Below are 20,334 nucleotides of genomic sequence, written 5' to 3'. Positions count from 1 at the left end.
TCTATTTCAAGGAACTTTGTATCCAGGTAACGTACCTGCAATTGAGGAATAGCACAGCAGTATGACATTTTTCATTTCCCACCACGAGGCTGAATTTGAACCGAGGTCCCAGAGGTGAAAGGTCAGTTTCAGGCCCTCTGCAGCATCACAGTTTATATTTTTCACTGACTGTATGGGCAGGTCAATAAAAGGGGAAGTGCAAGGAATCTTTCGTATAAAATTCTGTAGGTTAAAAAGGCTTGCAGCTGAAGCAGAATGGTGACAGTGCACATTGGACCAGTAACGTGTAGCACCGAGGTGCAGTTCCTGTTTCTCTCTCTCTACTAAGCTCCCAATCTCAACCTTTGGGCAATTATCTCCCCATGGTGTTGGGTTGAGGAGAGAAAAATGAATAAGGATGCCCAGTAGCAACCCAACTACTATGCCTCTTGTATGTAAGAGGTGGATGACATTGGAAAGGACCAGCAAGAAGAAAAACTGAAAAAGAAGAGGGCGCTTGCTTTCATGAGAGATTACATACGTTCCAGAATAAATTAGTGTTGTTCCATCGTAATTTTTGTTTGTGTCCCTTTAGTCCTAAACAACAGGCTAAAATGGCAGAGTACTGCAGGTCGATATTTGGAGATGCACTGCTGATGGATGACCTGGAAAAATATCCGGTGAGTGGATGATTCGTCTTCATCGCACTAATGACCCACACTTCATAAAATCATAGATTTTGGTTCATTTTATCTTTTTACTCTCAGATTCTAAGGGGTTGAAATTTCTCTTTCAACAAAACATGAGACAATGCCTTTTTTTCCTCTGTGATTAAAGGTGATACAGTAAAATGAATGCATAGCTTTGAAGTCTACAATTTAAAAGACTGCAATTTAATTTACAGGTTGTTCATTGCAGAGACAAGTAAATAGCCCCCTGTTCTGGTTTCCCAGGGTTATGCGCTTTGGTTGCTATGCAGCATCTGTTAGTTTCTCATGTGGATGTGAGATTTACCGTGCTAGTCATTCAAAAACTTGGGCATCATACTTGGGCTGAAACTCGCCCTTGTCTGGGACTTGTGCTAATCCCGGCATAAACTTGAGCTGGTTTCCCCCTGAGACCCACCAGATTACTTAACTTGACTTGGGGAGTAACTCAGAAAACCAGATATTCCACCTGCAATGCAGATGCAACTCTGGAGTGTGTGTCCAGATGTGAGCATCTGTTGATGTTATTTGCATCATTACATGGACATTATTTCTTTGCACTTTGAACCACGTTTTTATAAATGAGCATACAAACAATGCCGTACAGGAAAAGGCTCTCTGATCCACCCAGCCTCTCCCACACAATTGTGAATATACCCCACCCAACAACCATGTGATCTGGGAGAGGTGAAAAAACATAAAAACTCAGGCCCATTTTAGGGAAAAAAATCTGGGTAATTCCTCTTCAACCCCCTTAAGAAACTAGTCCAGGAGATCACTCTGGCCCTAATAATGATATGCAGTACCTACCTTTTGTACAAGGTGACCTCCGTCCCATCCAGCAACAGGTCCAGCTCCCACTTGAAATAATTCAGCAAATCGGGTGTCCACCGCACGAGCTGGCAGCCTGTTCCAGAGGTCCATCTGTATATCCAGATTGCACAGTTAGTCTCCTGTATAGTGGCCAAAGTAAATGAGGGGAAAACTGCTATTCAGTGTGTAAAGTGGCTATGGGTAGGATGGGAGCTGTTGGGGAGTTAGCAGTTCCATTTTTATCTGTACCTACTCACAGATAAAATGGGCTGGTGCCAGGAAGGGGGCAAAACATAGACATTGGAATCAAAGTTAAATTCCACTGAATCTGGCATCCTCTCCTCAACTAAATGCAGGAAGAGATCTCTCCAGCTGGAGATTGAAGGGAGCCAGTATTACAAATATTGAAGGCAGCTGTCAGTTGAACGTCTTCAGTGCTGCGCTGCAGTGACAGACTGCCTAAATTCTAAAGTCAGTACAATCACAAACATACCTCGTTATAAATCTGCCACTCACTCATCTTTCACTGGGAGTCAGGGAACTACAAGAGGAGTAGCAAGGAAAGTGAAGAACTCCCAGATACTTCAGGGATCTCTGTGTGCACAGGAAAGCCTTGCTTATTTATTGCTTGCCCATTTTTCCCTGATTTTATCCTCCTGTAGATGTGATGTCCTTTTGTCTGCCTCATATACTCGTCTATCTAAAATAGGAACAGAAAATGCTGGAGAAACACTCAGCAGGTCAGGCAGCGTCTGTTGAGAAAGAAACCGAGTTAATGTTTCAGGTCGATGACCTTTCATCAGAACTGGAAGATTTTAGAGATTCACAGTTTTTAAGCAGGTGCAGAGCCAGGGAAAAGGTGGGGATGGGGGAGGGGGAAGAACAATGGGCTGGATCTGTCTATCTTGTTACTCCATTGCCAGGCGATGCCCAATGTCTGGTATATTTCTTAAGCATGTTTATATGGTTTATAACCAACTAAAGTTTGAAAGAGACAAGACAAAAAATTAAAATCATTTCTAGGTCTAAATTAAAATTGGTCCCACTACACAGTTTTATCACTTGACTTCTTAACAAAAAATCTGCATCTAAATGTGAAAAATGGTCACAAATAACTTAGCAATGCAGTGCTCAATAAAATACTACCATGTTGATCCTGAAAGTTCTCCTGTATTTGATTTGGCTGTAATGCTAATTTTTTAATTCTCTTTTTTATCTTAGCTGGAGTCAGGAGTTCCCCTTCCAAGCCCGCACGATATGATTGGTAAAATTCTTATCAAAAACAAGAAGAAAGGGCACAAATCTTCTGATGGAAGTGCCAAAAAAAAGCTGTCCGAGCAAGCATCAAACACGTACAGTGACTCGTCCAGTGTCTTCGAACCCTCGTCTCCAGGGGCAGGTATGTTAACCCGCAGGTCTCTGAATAAGGCATTTGTTATGTTAGCTGTAAGCAGTTCTTGTTTCTTAACCGGGATAAGGATTGATCTTTGTAATAGAGTTGCAAGATCATAAGATAAATGTGGATGAGGAAGCCATTCAGTCCATCTCTGCTCATCTACAAAAAAACTAGTTTATTCCACCCCGCCCCCACCACCCCCTCCAAGCATCTGTTTCTTAAATGACTACAAGGATTTTGCTTCGACTATCCTACCTCAGAGTCCATTACACAAGTTAATCACTCATTTGAGAAGACATTTTTGATATCAGTCCTAAATTTGCCTTTCACTAATTTAAACCAATTTCCCTCCAACCCAACCCCACCCCAACCATTTCTCATGCCCTGGCTTACCATGAATTAGGGAATTGATGTTCCAAAGTGTGATGTGAATGAATTTTGTGTGTGATTCCACAGTTCCACATTACAATCTGACTAGGGCTTGTACTAACCCTGTGTTTGTAGCCAACCCACAGCATAATGCAAACTTCATCATTTGTTAGCGTTTCCATTGTTCAATGTTAATGTAGCTTGCATCAACCGAGATTTCAGATCTCAGAGTACAGGGGACAAAAGGCACAGGGAGTATTGGCCAGGAAGGGGCAGGGAGGCCAAGACTGATAGAAATCTTTCAATGTAACTGGATGCCAACACTTGCATGGTGCTGCATGCAGTACAAGCAGGAAAATTGGAGATTAGTGGAGACTATTGTACTGCACTAGTCCCATGGTGAAGTATAGCTGAGGGATTTGGCATCAATTGAGGTACACAATGAGCCTGATTTCAAGAAGAAAATAATGGAGACCGTTCCAATTTGAGATGAAGAGCTGGGCAGCAGGCAGCAAAACAGAGTGAAAGTATGAAAGGCTATGAATGAAAGAACGTAAGAAAGTGTCTATATTGAAAGAGAGAATATATATACTAGGAACAATCTTTTTATAATATGTTCTATGAAGGATAGGGAGGGGGCAAATAAAAGAGCATTCAGTGTTTTTACTATTGAGAGAACGGTGAAGGCTGTAGGGGTGGCGTGTGCCCAGTCAGCTCTGCCCCTGACTGTCTCTGAGCGGTTCGAATCGCTCCCACACCCCTGGGTTCTAGACACCAGACTTAGGTACAGGCGGCGATACAGAAAATCGAGTGGACAAGTGGTTTGGTGCAAGAAAACCGCAATTTTTATTAAAGGCACAATAAAACACAATCGTACTGAGAATTACTGAAATAATTACAGGCATATAAAATTACACTTATATGGGAATGGGGAACACACGGCACATCGAGGGAAACAAACACATTAAAAATCCCCTTATCCTTATCCCACCCTCAATACCTAACTAGATTAAGCTACGAGGGGCCAGGAATTCATGCTCACCAATGGTATTTCTTTTACGATTCGAAACCTGTCGATTACGCTGGTTGGTTTTGGGGTTCACTCTTGTTGCCTTTTGGGCTTGCCGTCATCACGTGGTCACAGGGCGCGGCGATGGAGTCGTCTGTGCAAAGTACCCCTCTTTTCCTTCGTTAGATAAGAGTCTTTTGTGGGGTACTTCACCTCGCAGGAATGGTTGTTCTTCTGGTGGCGGTTTAGTCGCCAACGGTTTTGCTGCGGTTGGGGCTTGGTTGGCGGTTTTTACCGTTAATATGATTTTACTATCCAAGCTTCGAACGCCAGTTTATTCTTACTTGGCTTTTACTGTCCAAGCATCAAACGTCAGCTTATAACTAGGCCGTTTGTGTCCCCCAACGCTTCTTCATGCTGCCCTTCTCTGCCTATCGGTTTTACCGTTCATCTCGTCTAGTCTGCCCGTTTGTGGCCTGTGTCCTGTGCTCGTTCGATTCGGTTTCGTTCTCCTCCCCGTTTGGCCCCCGGTGTTGTAATGGGCGTCCTTAGTGTCGGGAGCGAGCTAGAGAACAAGAGGCAAGAGCAAAAGAGAGCGCACCACCGGTGGGCCTACAATTATGCCCGGTTCTTCACCTCTTATCTGCGCGGCAAATCAGGTCAGTTCTTTGTCTAACTTTTGGCGGGCTCGTCCAAAATGATTACAGTCATTTACTTTAACGACTTCTGGGGCGGTTGTCTCCTTGTTTAATGGCTTCGATATCCTGGCTGTTTGTTATTTATGAAGTTTAATCACCTTTCCTGGCTTGGCAGCTACCTGTGAGCTGTTACCGATTATTTATGCGAAAAGTTGATGGCCTCAAAATTAGGTCCATCCTGACTTGATCTGTTCCAAGGTGAAGAATGCGTATTCTGTGTTTACCTTGCTGTCTGGCTTTAGAAAATGGCAAAGTCTTTTACAGATTCATGCATGTTAGGTTTCGTTTCAGGATTTGAATGGGCCTGCCTTCTGCAGGGCCTTGCTTTTAAAATCCTGCAAGCCTTGGTCACGAGGTTTCAGAAGCCATTTTGGGTACCCTTTTTAATAACTTGCCCATACAGGGTCCCTTTATCCATAACTTTTGGGGAATGTGGGAATTTTGAGAACCCTACACTCCCCCCTGTTGATACTAAACTCGCTTTAAGTATCATCCTGACAAGGTGAGCAAAATTTCCGACCCTCCATAGTCAATCTTCCCCTGTAATTACCTATCTATGATCCCACGACACATGCATTTCCCATTCTGTAAAAATGCAGTGTACATAAGCATACATAGAATAATTACAGTCGTTTACACACATCCAAGCATGGAGGGGTCCAACACCCCTGCACCACTTGGTACACATACATCTTTATTAAAAATAACAAATCGAAAATCTTTATTAAAAAGAACACAAAAAAACAACAATCTTTATTCAGAAATACAAAAAAAAATTCAAACAGGTGTATCTCCCTCCACCTTAACATAATGTTCCTTCCAGGTCCTTTGGTTTCGGAATTCTAGTATTTGACCTTTTCCCTTGTACTGAGTGCACACTAGGTACAATACTTTTCCCAGTTGGCAAACCACGAGGATGTGGGAAGCCAGTCTAATCCACGAAGGGACCTCTATATTTTCAAAAATGTCCCACCAGGGTGGAACTACAATGTCCAGTATCTTGGCCCCTATCTCTACCGTCTTCTGCTCCAACGTGTAGAAATGTTTCTGTGAGACTATTACTGCTTTGAGTATTTTGGTAAGATGTACTGGGAGAGGGGGGAATTTCGTAGCCGAAATGCGCTACATACTTTTGCAGGTTGGTGAAATTCTCTTTTACAGTGAGGTGAACAGTGGAGGGTTCAGGAATAGGGACACTTCATTCCTGGGCCACTTGAACTTCTGCCTCGGGTTTAAAGCAGAAACTGCTGTCACTTACCAGACACCAGCTATGCTGTCCGTGCTGGTAGTGGGGTGCACCTGTGGTGACACAATATGTCCCACCTCCTATATATGCAACCTGTGGGGGAACATGGTCTTGTGCCATTACCTCCATGGTACAATTTATAGGTTTTGCGCCAACAGCTTTAAACCCGCACTGTGGTTTTGAATAGGCGTTCAAGTGCTGGGGACACAGTATTATGTATGCTCCCCGGCTCCGGCACCCCGAGAGGTCAGTACCTGTCATAGCATGCTCCCACTTTATGACATAAGGTGGGACCGCTGTGAAACGAATGTGTGCACCCCCTTGAATGACTCCAATGTTCTCTACCCTGTATACCAGTGCGGGTCGGGCCATCCTACCCATGACCGGCATCCTTACTACTATACCCATGATGGTGTGGTTTGACCGTCCACAATCTACTGGGACTGGGTAGGCCTCAGAAGCTAGCCGGAGTTGACACGGGCTTAATGCATTCTCAAACGGATGGAGGGCTGCGAGGTGTTTGTTGCTGATCCAGGAGGGGACTAAACCCTGTTTTAAATCCTCCAGATTACTGCGGTCCTCGCCCAGCAACCACGCCCTGTACAGCACGCACACCTTGTTCTGTGCAGCCTGGTCAGAAGCATTTCTGTCCTCTCTGATGAGGGCATTTACAGTCTTGGCGATTCTTTCCAGCTCGGCTATTATTTCTTTTAAATGGACCGTCATGGCCTGGTCCTCATGTAACTCTGAGCCTACTACCTTGTTTTCATCCATCAAGATTTTCCTCAATTGTGTTTTTAAACTATTTATCTGCGCCTGCAATTCTATGTCATCCAGGCTGTTGATGACAGAGGACCCTGTGTTAAACGCTGTAAAAACATCATTCCAGGCTCCCCTTCTTTGTCTCCCCGCATTACCGAAATACTTATGGTGTGTGGTGTACAGTTCGGTTTTGTCTACGTTGGCAAAATCGAACGCGTAGAATTTCCTGAACATGTCTTTTAACAGGGCCTGGTATAGCTGCTCTGTCTCTTTGGGGCACCACTCAGGTAAGTGTACCTCGGTAAGGTTTAGGATCACGGAAGCTACCGCGTAGTGTACCCCCTGGTACAGTACCTGTTCCGTCGGTACTAGTACCAGTCCATTCCCTGGTCCTCTGGTGGTGGTAGGGCACCCCTCTCTGTGTGTCCTTGCTGCCTGAGTCGTGGGCAGGGGCTTCCGGGCGCGCACCACTAGTTCAGTGGCTTTGACTGGGGCTGGGTAACGTGGGACTATGCAGGTGTGTAGGTGGGAATCCCATTCCACCCCCTTCCCCTTATCCTGCCATGATGCGGAGAAGATGATGGATATGCCTGTGGGGCAGGCCCTTTGTGACCCCCACATACAGCCATAAATCCCCTGTTCCGACTCCCACCACTTATCCCAGCATACGCTAGTCCCTCCTTGGGTCCCTGTGACCGTCCGGTGGGTGTCATTCCCCATTCGTTCCCAGTCAGCTGTACGGTCCCCCATGTCTGTGCTCAGCTTTCTGAGCCACCACCACCTTCCCAGGGGAATCTGTCCCCTACAGGTCAGGCACACGCATTTCCCCTCAGTGACCCCGACCCGTGAGGCCACAACCTGTACGCTGGGGCAGGGGAGGGAGGCCTCCCCGTAGGTGAACCCGGTCTGGCTGGAGTACCGGGTGGAGTTAGATCCCAGCCACCCTGGCCATCTTCCCTCATGGGATTAAATGGCGAGCTCCTCCACGTCTCGTTCGCCGCCCCCAGCAGTCACCACTGGTGCTTTCTCTCCCGAGCACCCATAGATGTGGGAGAGCTCCACGTCACCTCGCTTTCCAATGCTCATCCCTATCAGGGCGAGTAGGAGTACGCCCCCCATCATCCTCAAATCCTTTCCTGCAAAGAAACACAAGAGCATATAGCCAGGTCCCGAGGAGATTCTCTGGCTTGGGTGAAGCATAGTCGAGTCTTGTGACCTCGACTCAAATACAAGCATTCTTAAAAATGCTACTACTATTTAAACTACCCATCACCTAGTTTAAACTTAAACTAAGCACCCAAACTTAACAATATCACACTTACGTAAACTATGTACATCCGCCGCCCATCTCCGGGCAGCCAGGCTAATCCCAGTTCGGGCTGCAGCACACCGCTCCCTTCGGTGTGGCCGCACAGTCCTGTACTTTCGGTCCCTCGCAGCCTGTGGCTGCTGGCTGGGGACCTCTATCCTTGGACTTACCCCTAACTCGGGAGGCTGTCCCTTTAAAATGGGGAGCCGGTGACCACGGTTTCCTTGGCTGGGGCGTCCGTGGGGACCTTCTGAGGACTTTGGCGGGTGGGGTTTTCTTGGCTGGTGGGCCTTTTACCCGCGCCACTGCCCCCTCTGGTGCGGTCGGTGGGCTTACCACTGCCGCTGGCCTCAGGCTTTACCTCTCCTGAACCTGGGCTAGGGGCAGGTAACTCTTCGCAGCCTGGTGCTGCAGGCTGGGGGTCCTCGCCCTCAGGTCCCAAATCTGGGTCCGGGGCAGGGTTTTCACCCTCGGGTCCCTCGTCCTCTAAACCTGGGTCCAGGGCGGGGTCTTCGCCCTCAGGTTCCTCCTCATCTATATCCCAGAAGAGTGGGGGAGTGTCCCAAGCGGTGGGCGGGATGGCCCCTTCCCTTAAACAAGCCACAGCACCTGCCTGTGCAGTCTGTGAACTTGCTCCCGCTGCAGGCTGAGGATTTCTATCCTCAGACCTTGCCCCAACTGGCTGTTCTCTCTTCTCGGGTTTAAACAGTTTACACTGATTAATATGGAACCATTTGGTGCGCCGAGGCATCTTAATGGCATATACCATGGGGCTTGCCTTGTCTACAATGCTGTAAGGCCCCATGTATAATGGTTCCAGACTTCCTATCCGGGCAAAATTCCTCACCATGACCAGATCCCCTATTTCCCACTCATGGTGTTTTCGGGGTTCTAACAGCAATCGGTTACTCCGATGCTGCTTTCCCATGTTCCCAGCCGCCTGCCCGTGGACCTGCTTAAGGTACTCGAAGAGGTTTCGGGCGAACCTGTCCCGGTGTACCTCTCTGAGCTGACCTTCCGTGAGCACCGGGGCTAGTACATGGGTGGGGGTCTGCATAACCCTGCCAGTCATCAGCTTGTGCGGGGAGTACCCCATGCTTTTTGACTGGCTGGCCCGGATCCCCATCAGGACCAACGGTAGGACCAACGCCCATTTTCTAGGCGAGTCCACCGTCTCTTTCCTCAGCCTTTCCTTTAAAGTCCTGTTCATTCTCTCCACAATCCCTGATGACTGTGGGTTGTGGGCCACGTGCCACTTCCCCTCGATGCCGAGCAGCATAAGGGTATTCTGCATTACCTGCCCGGTAAAGTGACTCCCTTGGTCGGACTCCACATACTGTGGTAGCCCCCATCGCGAGAACACTTCCCGGTCCAGGATCCTGGCTGTACCCAGAGCTGTGGCTGTTCTGCAGGGGAAGGCTTCTACCCATTTCGTGAACACATCTACCAGGACTAGGCAGTATTTATAGCCTCCCTGGGCGGTGGGCAGGGGCCCGATGTAGTCGATCTGTATTGACTGCCATGGTCACTCTACCCTCCTGATGTGTTCCATAGGTACCTTCCTTTTGTGGGGGTCAGGGTTGTTAGCAGCGCACACCAGACAGCCGGCGCAGAACTCGCGGACATCTCCCCTGAGTCCTGGCCACCATCCCGCCTGTTCCACCCGCTGCCAGGTGGTCTCAGGCCCAGGATGCCCTGCTCCTGGACCCTCGTGGGCCAGTTGAAGGAATTCCCTCCGGTGCTGCTGTGGTACCACCCATTGTTCTCCCCTAAACAGCATGCCTTCTTTCACAGAGAGGGCTGCTGTGCCGTAAGGACCCTCTACCCTTTTACCCTCAGTCACTGCACTGAGGACTGCCTTGAGGACGGGGTCTTGGGTTTGGACCGTCTTAAGGTCCGGGGCTAAAGCTACCCCTGCACTCCCTTGTGTCCCATCCCTACCCCTGACTGCTGCTACGGGTCTGGACCCATATGGGTCCCAGAAAATGCCTGTGCGGGCACCCTCCTTAGCTAGCATGTCAGCCTGCTGGTTGCCCTGACTACGGGGTTCTGTGGAGGAATGGGCTTTTACCTTGTGGATGAAAACCTCCCCTTCCTCCCTCACTGCTGCTAAGATTTTCTCCAGCAGGGGTTTTACTGTGAGGGGTCTCCCGTCGGCGGAAGTGTATCCGCGACGGGACCAGATGATCAGGTACTCAATACACGAATTGCACGTGAACATACTGTCCGGGCAAATCGTCTATGGGGTGGGGAAGATCTCGGGGTGTGTAACGACGTACACTACCGCGGACAGTTCAGCCTGCTGGGCGCTCATGGTGCTGGGGAGCTTAATTGCCAAGGCAATGTTTGCCGCTGGGTCATAAACTCCACACTCTGTGAGTCGCTCGCCAGCAGATACCGTGCTGGAGCAGTCCACATAGATTTCGCAGCCTGTGAGGTGTATCCCGGCCTGTAAACCTATGTCCACTTCCCAAACCCCTTCTATGGAACACCGGTGGGCTGTTCCAGGATATACCAGGTTGGCTGCGAGTTTAGGCTCGCAGAGACCCTTCACCTTTAGGTCCATCTGCGAGAGAAGCAGGGTCCAGCAAGCAATGCGGGCACTGCTCACTGTCCCATCTTTGATTCTCCCGTCCAGGAGCATCTGGGTGGGTGTGTGATGGGTGAGGAGGGTGATGGGAGAGGTGCCTGTGAAGATCAGTGATCTTTTCACAGCCCAATGTGTGGCCAAGAGGTGCCTCTCACAATTGGAGTAGCTCTTCTCCACATCCGTGAGTATCCTGGAGGAGTAGACCACCGGCCTCAGCCTGCCATGCCGCTGTTGGAGCAGGACAGCACTCAGGCTGTCCCCGCTGGCTGCTACCTCCGGGAAAAACTCTTTTCCCCCATCTATGGCCCCTAGAGCTGGTGCGGTCTGCAGGTCTTTCTTGAGCCTGACAAATGCTGCCTGGCTATCCTCACCCCAAGCCCACTCCACTCCCTTGTGTAGGAGTCAGAGCAGAGGAGCTGCTGTGGCTGCATAGTCCTCAATAAAGTTTCTGCAGTACCCGGTTAGCCCTAGAAACGACCTCACACCCGTTACTGTGTTGGGGACTGGTAACTCCTGTACCGCTTCCTTCCTAGCCTTATCTATAGTCCTTTCCCCAGCGCGTACGGTCAGGCCCAGGAATTTCACCTCCTGCTGGCTGGTCTGCGCTTTCTTTGGGTTTACTTTAAAACCCTTTTTGTCTGAGCAGCTCCAGCAGTTCGGCCAGAAGTGGGCTATGCTCCTCTCTCGAATCGGTGAACAGGAGCAGGTCATCCACATACTGTACCAACTGTCTGGGCTGGCTGAAATCCTTTAAACTGTTTGCCATGCACTGATGGAAAATGCTGGGGCTGTTGTGGAAGCCCTGAGGCAAACAGTTCCAGGTGTACTGTTGCCCTTTAAACGTAAAGGCAAACTTGTACTGGTCCTCGCCATTTCTGTAGGGGGGTTGGCGTGTGCCCAGTCAGCTCTGCGCCTGACAGTCTCTGAGCGGTTTGAATCGCTCCCACACCCCTGGGTTCTAGACACCAGACTTAGGTACAGGCGGCGATACAGAAAATCGAGTAGACAAGTGGTTTGGTGCAAGAAAACCACAATTTTTATTAAAGGCACAATAAAACACAATCTTACTGAGAATTACTGAAATAATTACAGGCATATAAAATTACACTTATATGGGAATGGGGAACACACGGCACATCGAGGGAAACAAACACATTAAAAATCCCCTTATCCTTATCCCACCCCCAATACCTAACTAGATTAAGCTACGAGGGGCCAGGAATTCATGCTCACCAATGGTATTTCTTTTACGATTCGAAACCTGTCGATTACGCCGGTTGGTTTTGGGGTTCGCTCTTGTTGCCTTTTGGGCCTGCCGTCGTCACGTGGTCACAGGGCGCGGCGATGGAGTCGTCTGTGCGAAGTACCCCTCTTTTCCTTCGTTAGATAAGAGTCTTTTGTGGGGTACTTCACCTCGCAGGAATGGTTGTTCTTCTGGTGGCGGTTTGGTCGCCGACGGTTTTGCTGCGGTTGGGGCTCGGTTGGCGGTTTTTACCGTTAATATGATTTTACTATCCAAGCATCGAACGCCAGTTTATTCTTACTTGGCTTTTACTGTCCAAGCATCAAACGCCAGCTTATAACTAGGCCGTTTGTGTCCCCCAACCCTTCTTCTTGCTGCCCTTCTCTGCCTATCGGTTTTACCGTTCGTCTTGTCTGCCCGTTTGCGGCCTGTGTGTCCTGTGCTCGTTCGATTCGGTTTAGTTCTCCTCCCCATTTGGCCCCCGGTGTTGTAATGGGCGTCCTCGGTGTTGGGAGCGAGCTAGAGAGCGAGCGGCAAGAGCAAGAGAGAGAGCACTACCGGTGTGCCTACAATTATACCCGGTTCTTCACCCCTTATCTGCGCGCCAAATCAGGTCAGTTCTTTGTCTAACTTTTGGCGGGCTCGTCTAAAATGATTACAGTCATTTACTTTAACGACTTCTGGGGCGGTTGTCTCCTTGTTTAATGGCTTCGATATCCTGGCTGTTTGTTATTTATGAAATTTAATCGTCTTTCCTGGCTTGGCAGCTACCTGTGAGCTGTTACCGATTATTTATGCGAGAAGTTGATGGGCTCAAGATTAGGTCCATCCTGACTTGATCTGTTCCAAGGTGAAGAATGCATATTCTGTGTTTACCTAGCTGTCTGGCTTTAGAAAATGGCAAAGTCTTTCACAGATCCATGCATGTTAGGTTTCGTTTCAGGATTTGAATGGGCCTGCCTTCTGCAGGGCCTTGCTTTTAAAATCCTGCAAGCCTTGGTCATGAGATTACAGAAGCCATTTTGGGTACTCTTTTTAATAACTTGTCCATACAGGGTCCCTTTATCCATAACTTTTGGGGAATGTGGGAATTTTGAGAACCCTACAAGGCTTTGAACAGAACTTGCATGCTGCTCAAATTAAGATTTAAAAATGGGTTTTGGTGATTTGACTACTCCTCTTCCTTCAACCAGCTACCACACGCGATTAAATAAACCAAGTCAGTCCCATTGTCATCAGCACATCAATAAATAACAAAATTCAACACTTTTCACCTACACACAAACTCATTTACACCTGTAGACGACCAGAACATTTATAGACACTAATGTTGCATAACTTGAACCTTTGCAGGTTTTTAATTGGCTCCTCCAGTTTCCAGCAAGGTGCATTTCCCTTGTGCATCTGCCTCCCGTGGCCTTCAAGTCATTCCTTTGAAAAGCCACACCCTCCCACGCTCTGTAAAATTGCTGCTGTTAGTAGCCACTTCCATTGAAGCGACTGAGGACCATTTTGTGATGGACGCAATGACTGCTAAAAGCGCAAATGTAGGTAAACAACACTGCTTACAAAATGGAGGCTCAGGGTGAAAGAGCCTGCATCGGGATTGGCTGGCAATCTCTGGCCACTGCATCAATTCACATAGGTTGTTAATCAATGTGGGTGCTGTTTAAGAAACAGGTGTCATTTGGGAGCTGGAGTGTAGATGGTAGTCCTTTATCACTTGGTTCATCAAGGAGCAACAGGCAAAGTGAGCCTTCTGTAATTAGATTATTATGTATTTGGGGTGAGTTTTAGCTGGAGTTTTCCTGCAAAGAACAAATTCAGTTGAATTGACCCAGTTACTACAGATGAGGAATGAGTGGCTCAGTGAACTATAACACTAGCCTTTCACATTTGTAGATTAATCCGATCAAAATCTCCCCTCTCTCTGCCACCTGTCAGGGCCCTTCGTGAATTGAGTTAAGGAATATCAGCCCAATTCCTAGTGTGCACTAGGTCACAGTCTCAATCGGAAATAGAAACATTTCTTCCTGATGCAAAGTCTTCATGAATTCCTCTTCTGAGGTATCGTCTAAGGAAACCTTCTCAAGGTAGTGCAAAGGCAGATTGACAGTCCAGCTGAGCCATGTTACACCTTAGCTTAATATACACTAATGACTTGGACTTGCGGGGTACAGGGCACAACTTTGAAATTTGCAGATGACACGAAACTTGGAAGTGTAGTAAACAGTGAGGAAGATAGTAATAGACTTCAAAAAGACATAGACAGGCTTGGAATGGGCGGACACATGGCAGATGAAATTCAATACAGAGAAGCTTGAGGTGATACATTTTGGTAGGAAAAATGAGGAGAGACCATACATACTAAATGGTACAATTTTAAAGGGGGTGCACAAAGGAAGATGGTTGTAGTGGTTGAAGGTCAATCATCACAGCCCCAGGACATCGCTGCAGGAGTTCTAGTGTCCTAGGTCCAACCATCTTCAGCTACTTCATCAATGACCTTCCCTCCAACATAAGGTCAGAAATGGGGATGTTCGCTGATGAGTGCACAGTGTTCAGCGCCATTCATAACTCCTCAGATAATGAAGCAGTCCATGCTCGCATGCAACAAGACCTGGATGACTTTCAGGCTTGGGCTGATATGTGGCAGGTAACATTCGCGCCACACACGTGCCAGGCAATGACTATCTCCAACAAGCGTGAGTCTAACCACCACCCCTTGACATTCAATGGCATTACCATCGCCGAATCCCACACCATCAACATCCTGGGGAGGTCATCATTGATCAGAAACTTAACTGGACCAGCCACATAAATACTGTGGCAACAAGAGCAGGTCAGAGGCTAGGTATTCTGTGGCGAGTGTCTCACCTCCTGACTCCCCAAAGCCTTTCCACCACCTACAAGGCACAAGTACAAGTAAGGTATTATGTCCGTGTATAATTGAGACACGGACTGCAGGAGTTGATTATAACAAGTCTTTACTGAATGGAGACAACCTGGAAACTGAAACTACAGAAGTCTGCTAGGGCCTTTTATACAGGGGTGGTCACTGCCGGTACTGCAGTCTGAGACCAGTTATTCCCTTAAAGGTACATACACAACAATTCCTCCCCTTTTAGATAAACAGTACATAACATTCATTTAACAACTAAATAATAACTAATTACAATTACAATTACGGTTGCTAGATACATTGGTTGAAGTTAAGTAATTATAAGTTCAGTCTTTGAGGAGGCTTCCTGATTCTGTCTGGATAATGCCTCTTTGGGATATCAGGTTCTTCTGGCAAGGTTGCGTCGGGATCAATGTCGTTGTTTGGTTCGTCTGCTTCCAATATCACCGATTCTGCGGTAGATGCAATTGGTACTTCGGTTTCATCGTCAGGTGTATCAGATCGTGGTGTGGAGTTGACGTTTTCCAGTGACTCTAGAATCTGGTCAGCATGGCCTCTTACAATGCTCTCCCCAACGTCCACGGTATACATTAGAGGTCCTTGCCGTGTACAGATCGTTCCTGGCTGCCATTTCTCTGTGCGGTAGTCCCGGGCCAAAACTGGTTGACCTATCTTAAAACTCCTGGTCGGCCTTTCATTCATATTCTGAAACTGCCTGTTCTCCACATCTCTTCTGACGTTTGGCTTAACCAAATCCAAGCGGCATCGTAGTCTTCGATTGAAGAACATCATGGCTGGAGTTTGGTTGGTAACCGCATGTGTCGCATTCTGGTAGGCAAACAAGAAGTTATCCACCTTGTGTTGTAGGGGTATATCTTCATTACACATTGCCTTGATAGCCTTCTTGAATGTTTGAACAAACCTCTCGGCCAATCCATTAGTGGCTGGATGATATGGGGCGGATGTGTAATGCTTAACACCATTGTTCTTTAAGAACCTCCGGAACTCTTCAGACACAAACTGTGGTCCATTGTCAGAGCAAATCTGTTCAGGCAGCCCATTCCTGGTGAATATGATTCGTAAGACTGTGATAGTTTTTTCTGTGGTGGTTGAGGACATTTTTATTACCTCTAGCCACTTTGAATGTGCATCCACCGCAATTAAAAACATTGAGTCCATAAAGGGACCAGCAAAATCAATGTGCACCCTTTGCCATGGAGATGAGGGCCACTCCCATGGATGTAGAGGGGCTTGTGGTGGGGCGTTTTGGACCTTCTGGCATCCTGTACAGCTCTTGGTCATCTCTTCGATTTCTCTATCGATTCCCGGCCACCACACAAATGCTCTGGCTAAGTTCTTCATTTTTACCCCTCCCAGATGACCCTCATGAAGCTCATTGAGCACTCTATCTTTCAATTTGGGTGGAATTACTACTCTGGATCCACACATCAAGGTTCCTCTGCACACTGACAGCTGTTCTCTTCTCGGCGAGAATGCTGGCAGCAGTGGTTCGCCATGTGCTGACCATCCTTTCACCGTTAAATCATAGACCCAGGAGAGTGTCGGGTCATTTCATGTTTCCTTTTCTATGTTTGCATTCGTCACAGGGAGACATTTGACTATAGTCGAGTGGAATAACTCCACTGGATCCACTGCCAGTTCTTCTTCCACCGTCGGCAACGGTAGGCGCGACAATCCATCAGCATTCCCATGCTGTTTAGTTCCTTTGTACTCGATGTCATATTGGTGAGCCCCTAGGAAAAGGGATCACCTCTGTAGCCGTTGTGCCGTCATTATCGGTACGCCCTTCTGAGGGTTGAAAATGGAGACGAGAGGTTGATGATCAGTTAGTAGAGTATATTTCTGACCGTGCAGGTAGTGATTGAACTTCTTCACCCCCCACACCAGGCTGAGGGCCTCTCTGTCAATCTGGGCGTAGTTACGCTCGGTTGAAGTTAACGAGCGTGACGCAAAAGCTATTGGCCTCTCTGAACCATCAAGGAATTTATGTGACAGTACCGCCCCAATGCCGTAGGGAGACGCATCACACGCCAGTCTTATCGGTAGTGATGGGGTGTAGTGAGCCAATACTTCTCTTGAAGTGATTAGGTCCTTACTCTTCTGAAAGGCCCGCTTGCATTCATCGCTCCCTTTCCATGCTACTCCCGTTCATAGTAGGGTGTTCAGTGGATGCAGAATTGTGGACAAATTCGGCAAAAACTTATGGTAGTAATTCACCAATCCGAGGAATTGCGACACATTTTCAGGCGCTGGAGCCTTAACTACCACTTCAATTTTGTCAGGGGACTTATGCAACCCCTCTTCATCAATCACGTGGCCACAATACGATATCTGTTTCTTAAAAAACTCGCACTTGGGGCAATTGGCTCGTAGCCCATGTTCACGTAGTCTAGTGAGCACCTGCTCTAGGTTGGCAAGGTGTTCACTGTCATCTTCACCTGTCACTAGGATGTCGTCCAAGTAACACTGAGTCCCCGGAATCCCTTGCAGGACTTGTTCCATCACTCTTTGCCATATCGCCGGAGCTGATGCTACTCCGAATACCAGTCGATTATACTGGTAAAGGCCTTTGTGAGTGTTTATCGTGAGATACTTCCTAGAGGATTCTTCAACCTCCATCTGCAAATATGCTTGTGCTAGGTCAATTTATGTAAAACGCTTCCCTCCAGATAGTGAGGCGAAGATATCTTCTATCCTTGGAAGAGGATATTGTACTGTGTGAAGGACTGGGTTCACCATCACCTTGAAGTCCCCACTGATGCGAACCTTCCTTGGCTCCTCAGACTTATTGTTTAACGTTTTTTTCATGACAGGAACGATGGGTGTCGCCCACTCGCTCCAGTCTACCTTAGATAACACGCCTGCATTCTCCAGATTCTCCAGCTCTGCCTCGATGGCTGGGCGAATTGCATATGGTACCGGTCTTGCTTTGAAAAACTTGGGAATTGCATTCTCCTCTATTTTTATCGAGGTGGTTACGCCTTTAAGAGTGCCCAGTTCTGTTGAAATACCTCTTTGGCGTCAGCTAAGATTGTTGACAATCGTCCAGGAGTGACGTCGTCATCCTTTTTACCAGCCACCGTCAGTGCCTGAATGGAGTGCCAGTCTAAACTTATCTTTCTGATCCATTCTCGTCCCAATAACGTTGGTCCACCATCTTGCAGAATGTAGAGATACAATTTCCGTATTTTCTTGCCGTTGTATTCGACAGGCACCCTTATTTTTCCTCTGGGGTATACTTTTTGCCCCGTATACGTCCTCAAGACAATGGATGTCTCTCTCAAGGGTATGTGTGAGAATAGCCGCTCGTAGTCTCGTCGATTCATGACGGTTAGAGCTGATCCTGTATCCAATTCCATTTTGACTCTATCCGTGCTGTATTACTCTATGACTCTATGACTTGGGACCCTGCTATCGTGAGGGTGACCCAAATGGTTCGGTGATCCTCTTTTGCGATTACGTTGTGAAGTTTGAGACAGCTTAGTCTCTTGTTCCCGGATTCACTATCGCTCATCTGGTCTTCGGAACTACTGTCCGTCATCTTTTGTACTTTCCTGTACGGTTCCTTAGTAGCCTTTTTGTTGTTGTTGGTTGATGTAAGAAAAAGGAGGCTTACCATCAAGTAACTTTAAAGTAAGCTTTAAGTAACTTATAAACACACTATATACAAGAGAGGTCTTTACCATGCCTCTGGTAGAAGCCTCCTACAATACTGAACAGACCAGTATTTATACCAGTCCAACAGGAAGTGACACATGACAGGAAGTGAGGTATGTACACAGTTCATAGTTCATAGTTCACAGTTCACAGTTCACAGGAAGTGATGACATAACTTCCCGGAAGTTATTATTTTTATCACATTCTTCCCTCCTGCAGGTTTAGGAGGCTGTGGTCTACCTTTTGGTCCGCAGCCGCCGAACAAGGAAGAGTCGCACCCGTTTGGATTCCCGTCGTAGAGGGTCGCTGGTCCGCTTACATGCGGTTGGCCATTGGTCAGAGTCTGTGTGGCCTGGATTGCCCTGTGAAGGGTCGGGGAGATCATGGCTTCGAGTACGAGCCCCAATAGGTTCAAAGTCAGACTGCCTCTGTTCAGAGGGAGGTGCAGAGCTGGTCTGTGGCGGACCAGTACTTTCATGTGTGGTACTGGGAGGGTCGCAACCTTGAGCACGGGGTTCTACCGGCACCAAGCTAGTTGGTGTCCGATCAGGATCCTGGAGAGGGGTACCCGATAGGTCCCAAGAGTTTCCTGGTGAAATGCCATCACCCGATGTCCCACTAGGTCCTGGTGGGCAGGGAGCCAGATCCCGTAACGATACGGTAGATTCTCGGCCGTCGGAATATCGTATGTTTGCATAGGTGGGGTTGGCATCGGTTAGTTCGACCTCGTCTACAAGAGGGTCATTTTTAGACGTCCGAACGTATCTTCGGAGTAATACAGGTCCAGGAGTAGTTAGCCATGACGGGAGTGATGTCCCATGAGATGAGCGACGCTGGAATCCAAAGAACCGCTCATGAGGTGTAGTATTTGTGGCTGTAGAAAGCAGGGACCGTATAGAGTGCAATGCATCCGGAAGCACTGTTTCCCATTGCTGGTCTGGTAGGCCCCGAGATCTTAAAGCGAGACGTACGGAATTCCAGATGATACCGTTATACCTCTCTACCTGCCCATTTCCGATGGGATGGTATGGTGTTGTTTTGCTTGTAGCAATTCCCCGTTCTGAGAGGTAGTCCTTGAGTTCCCTCGACATAAAGGATGGACCCCGATCTGAGTGAATATAAGCCGGCATGCCACAGAGAGAAAATACCTGCTCAAGGCAGCAGATTACTGTGGACGCCAGCATATTGGAGCAGGGGAAGGCAAACGGAAAACGTGAATATTCGTCGATCATGGTGAGCAAATATGTGTTCCGAGTTGAAGAGGGCACTGGGCCCTTAAAATCGATGCTAAGTCGTTGCATCGGTTGGGTTGCATGTATGAGTATACCATCTGAGGGGCGGAAGAACTGAGGTTTTAATTCCGCACAAAGCCGGCATTCCGAGCATATTTTCTTTACATCTCCAGTGGAAAAAGGGAGATTCCGTGATCGTACGAAATGTAGCATGCGCGTAACGCCAGGATGACACAAACCATTGTGGACATCCATGAGAGTGGAGGATGACATAGTGGAGCAGAATGCCCGTGTGAGGGTGTCCGGGGCCACATTCTCCTTGCCAGGCCGATAGAGAATGGTATAACCAAAAGAGGCCAGTTCCATCCTCCAAAGTTGTATTTTATTATTCTTAATTTTGG

At 47.8% G+C, this 20,334-nt stretch overlaps 1 protein-coding gene across 11 annotated transcripts in view; it reads left to right on the top strand.

Annotated features, from left to right (window-relative positions):
- Window positions 1–20,334, top strand: part of plcb1 (phospholipase C beta 1) — a 1,372,871-nt gene that overhangs the window by 1,082,111 nt on the left and 270,426 nt on the right. For all 11 annotated transcript variants that reach the window (XR_015077546.1, XR_015077547.1, XM_085981702.1 and 8 more), the window contains 2 exons: window positions 575–659; window positions 2,721–2,898. Coding sequence is in view for 9 of the 11 variants with exons in the window: in XM_085981702.1 (XP_085837828.1) it covers window positions 575–659; window positions 2,721–2,898 (263 nt within the window). In the remaining 2 variants the exon portion in view is untranslated. The remainder of the gene's footprint in view (window positions 1–574; window positions 660–2,720; window positions 2,899–20,334) is intronic.

Source organism: Somniosus microcephalus, chromosome 3, assembly GCF_052327205.1.
Source record: "Somniosus microcephalus isolate GS21.2 chromosome 3, FLI_Smic_1.0, whole genome shotgun sequence".
NCBI lineage: Eukaryota > Metazoa > Chordata > Chondrichthyes > Squaliformes > Somniosidae > Somniosus > Somniosus microcephalus.
Note: the sequence above shows the minus strand (reverse complement) of the source record. Positions and strands in the feature narration are given on the sequence as shown.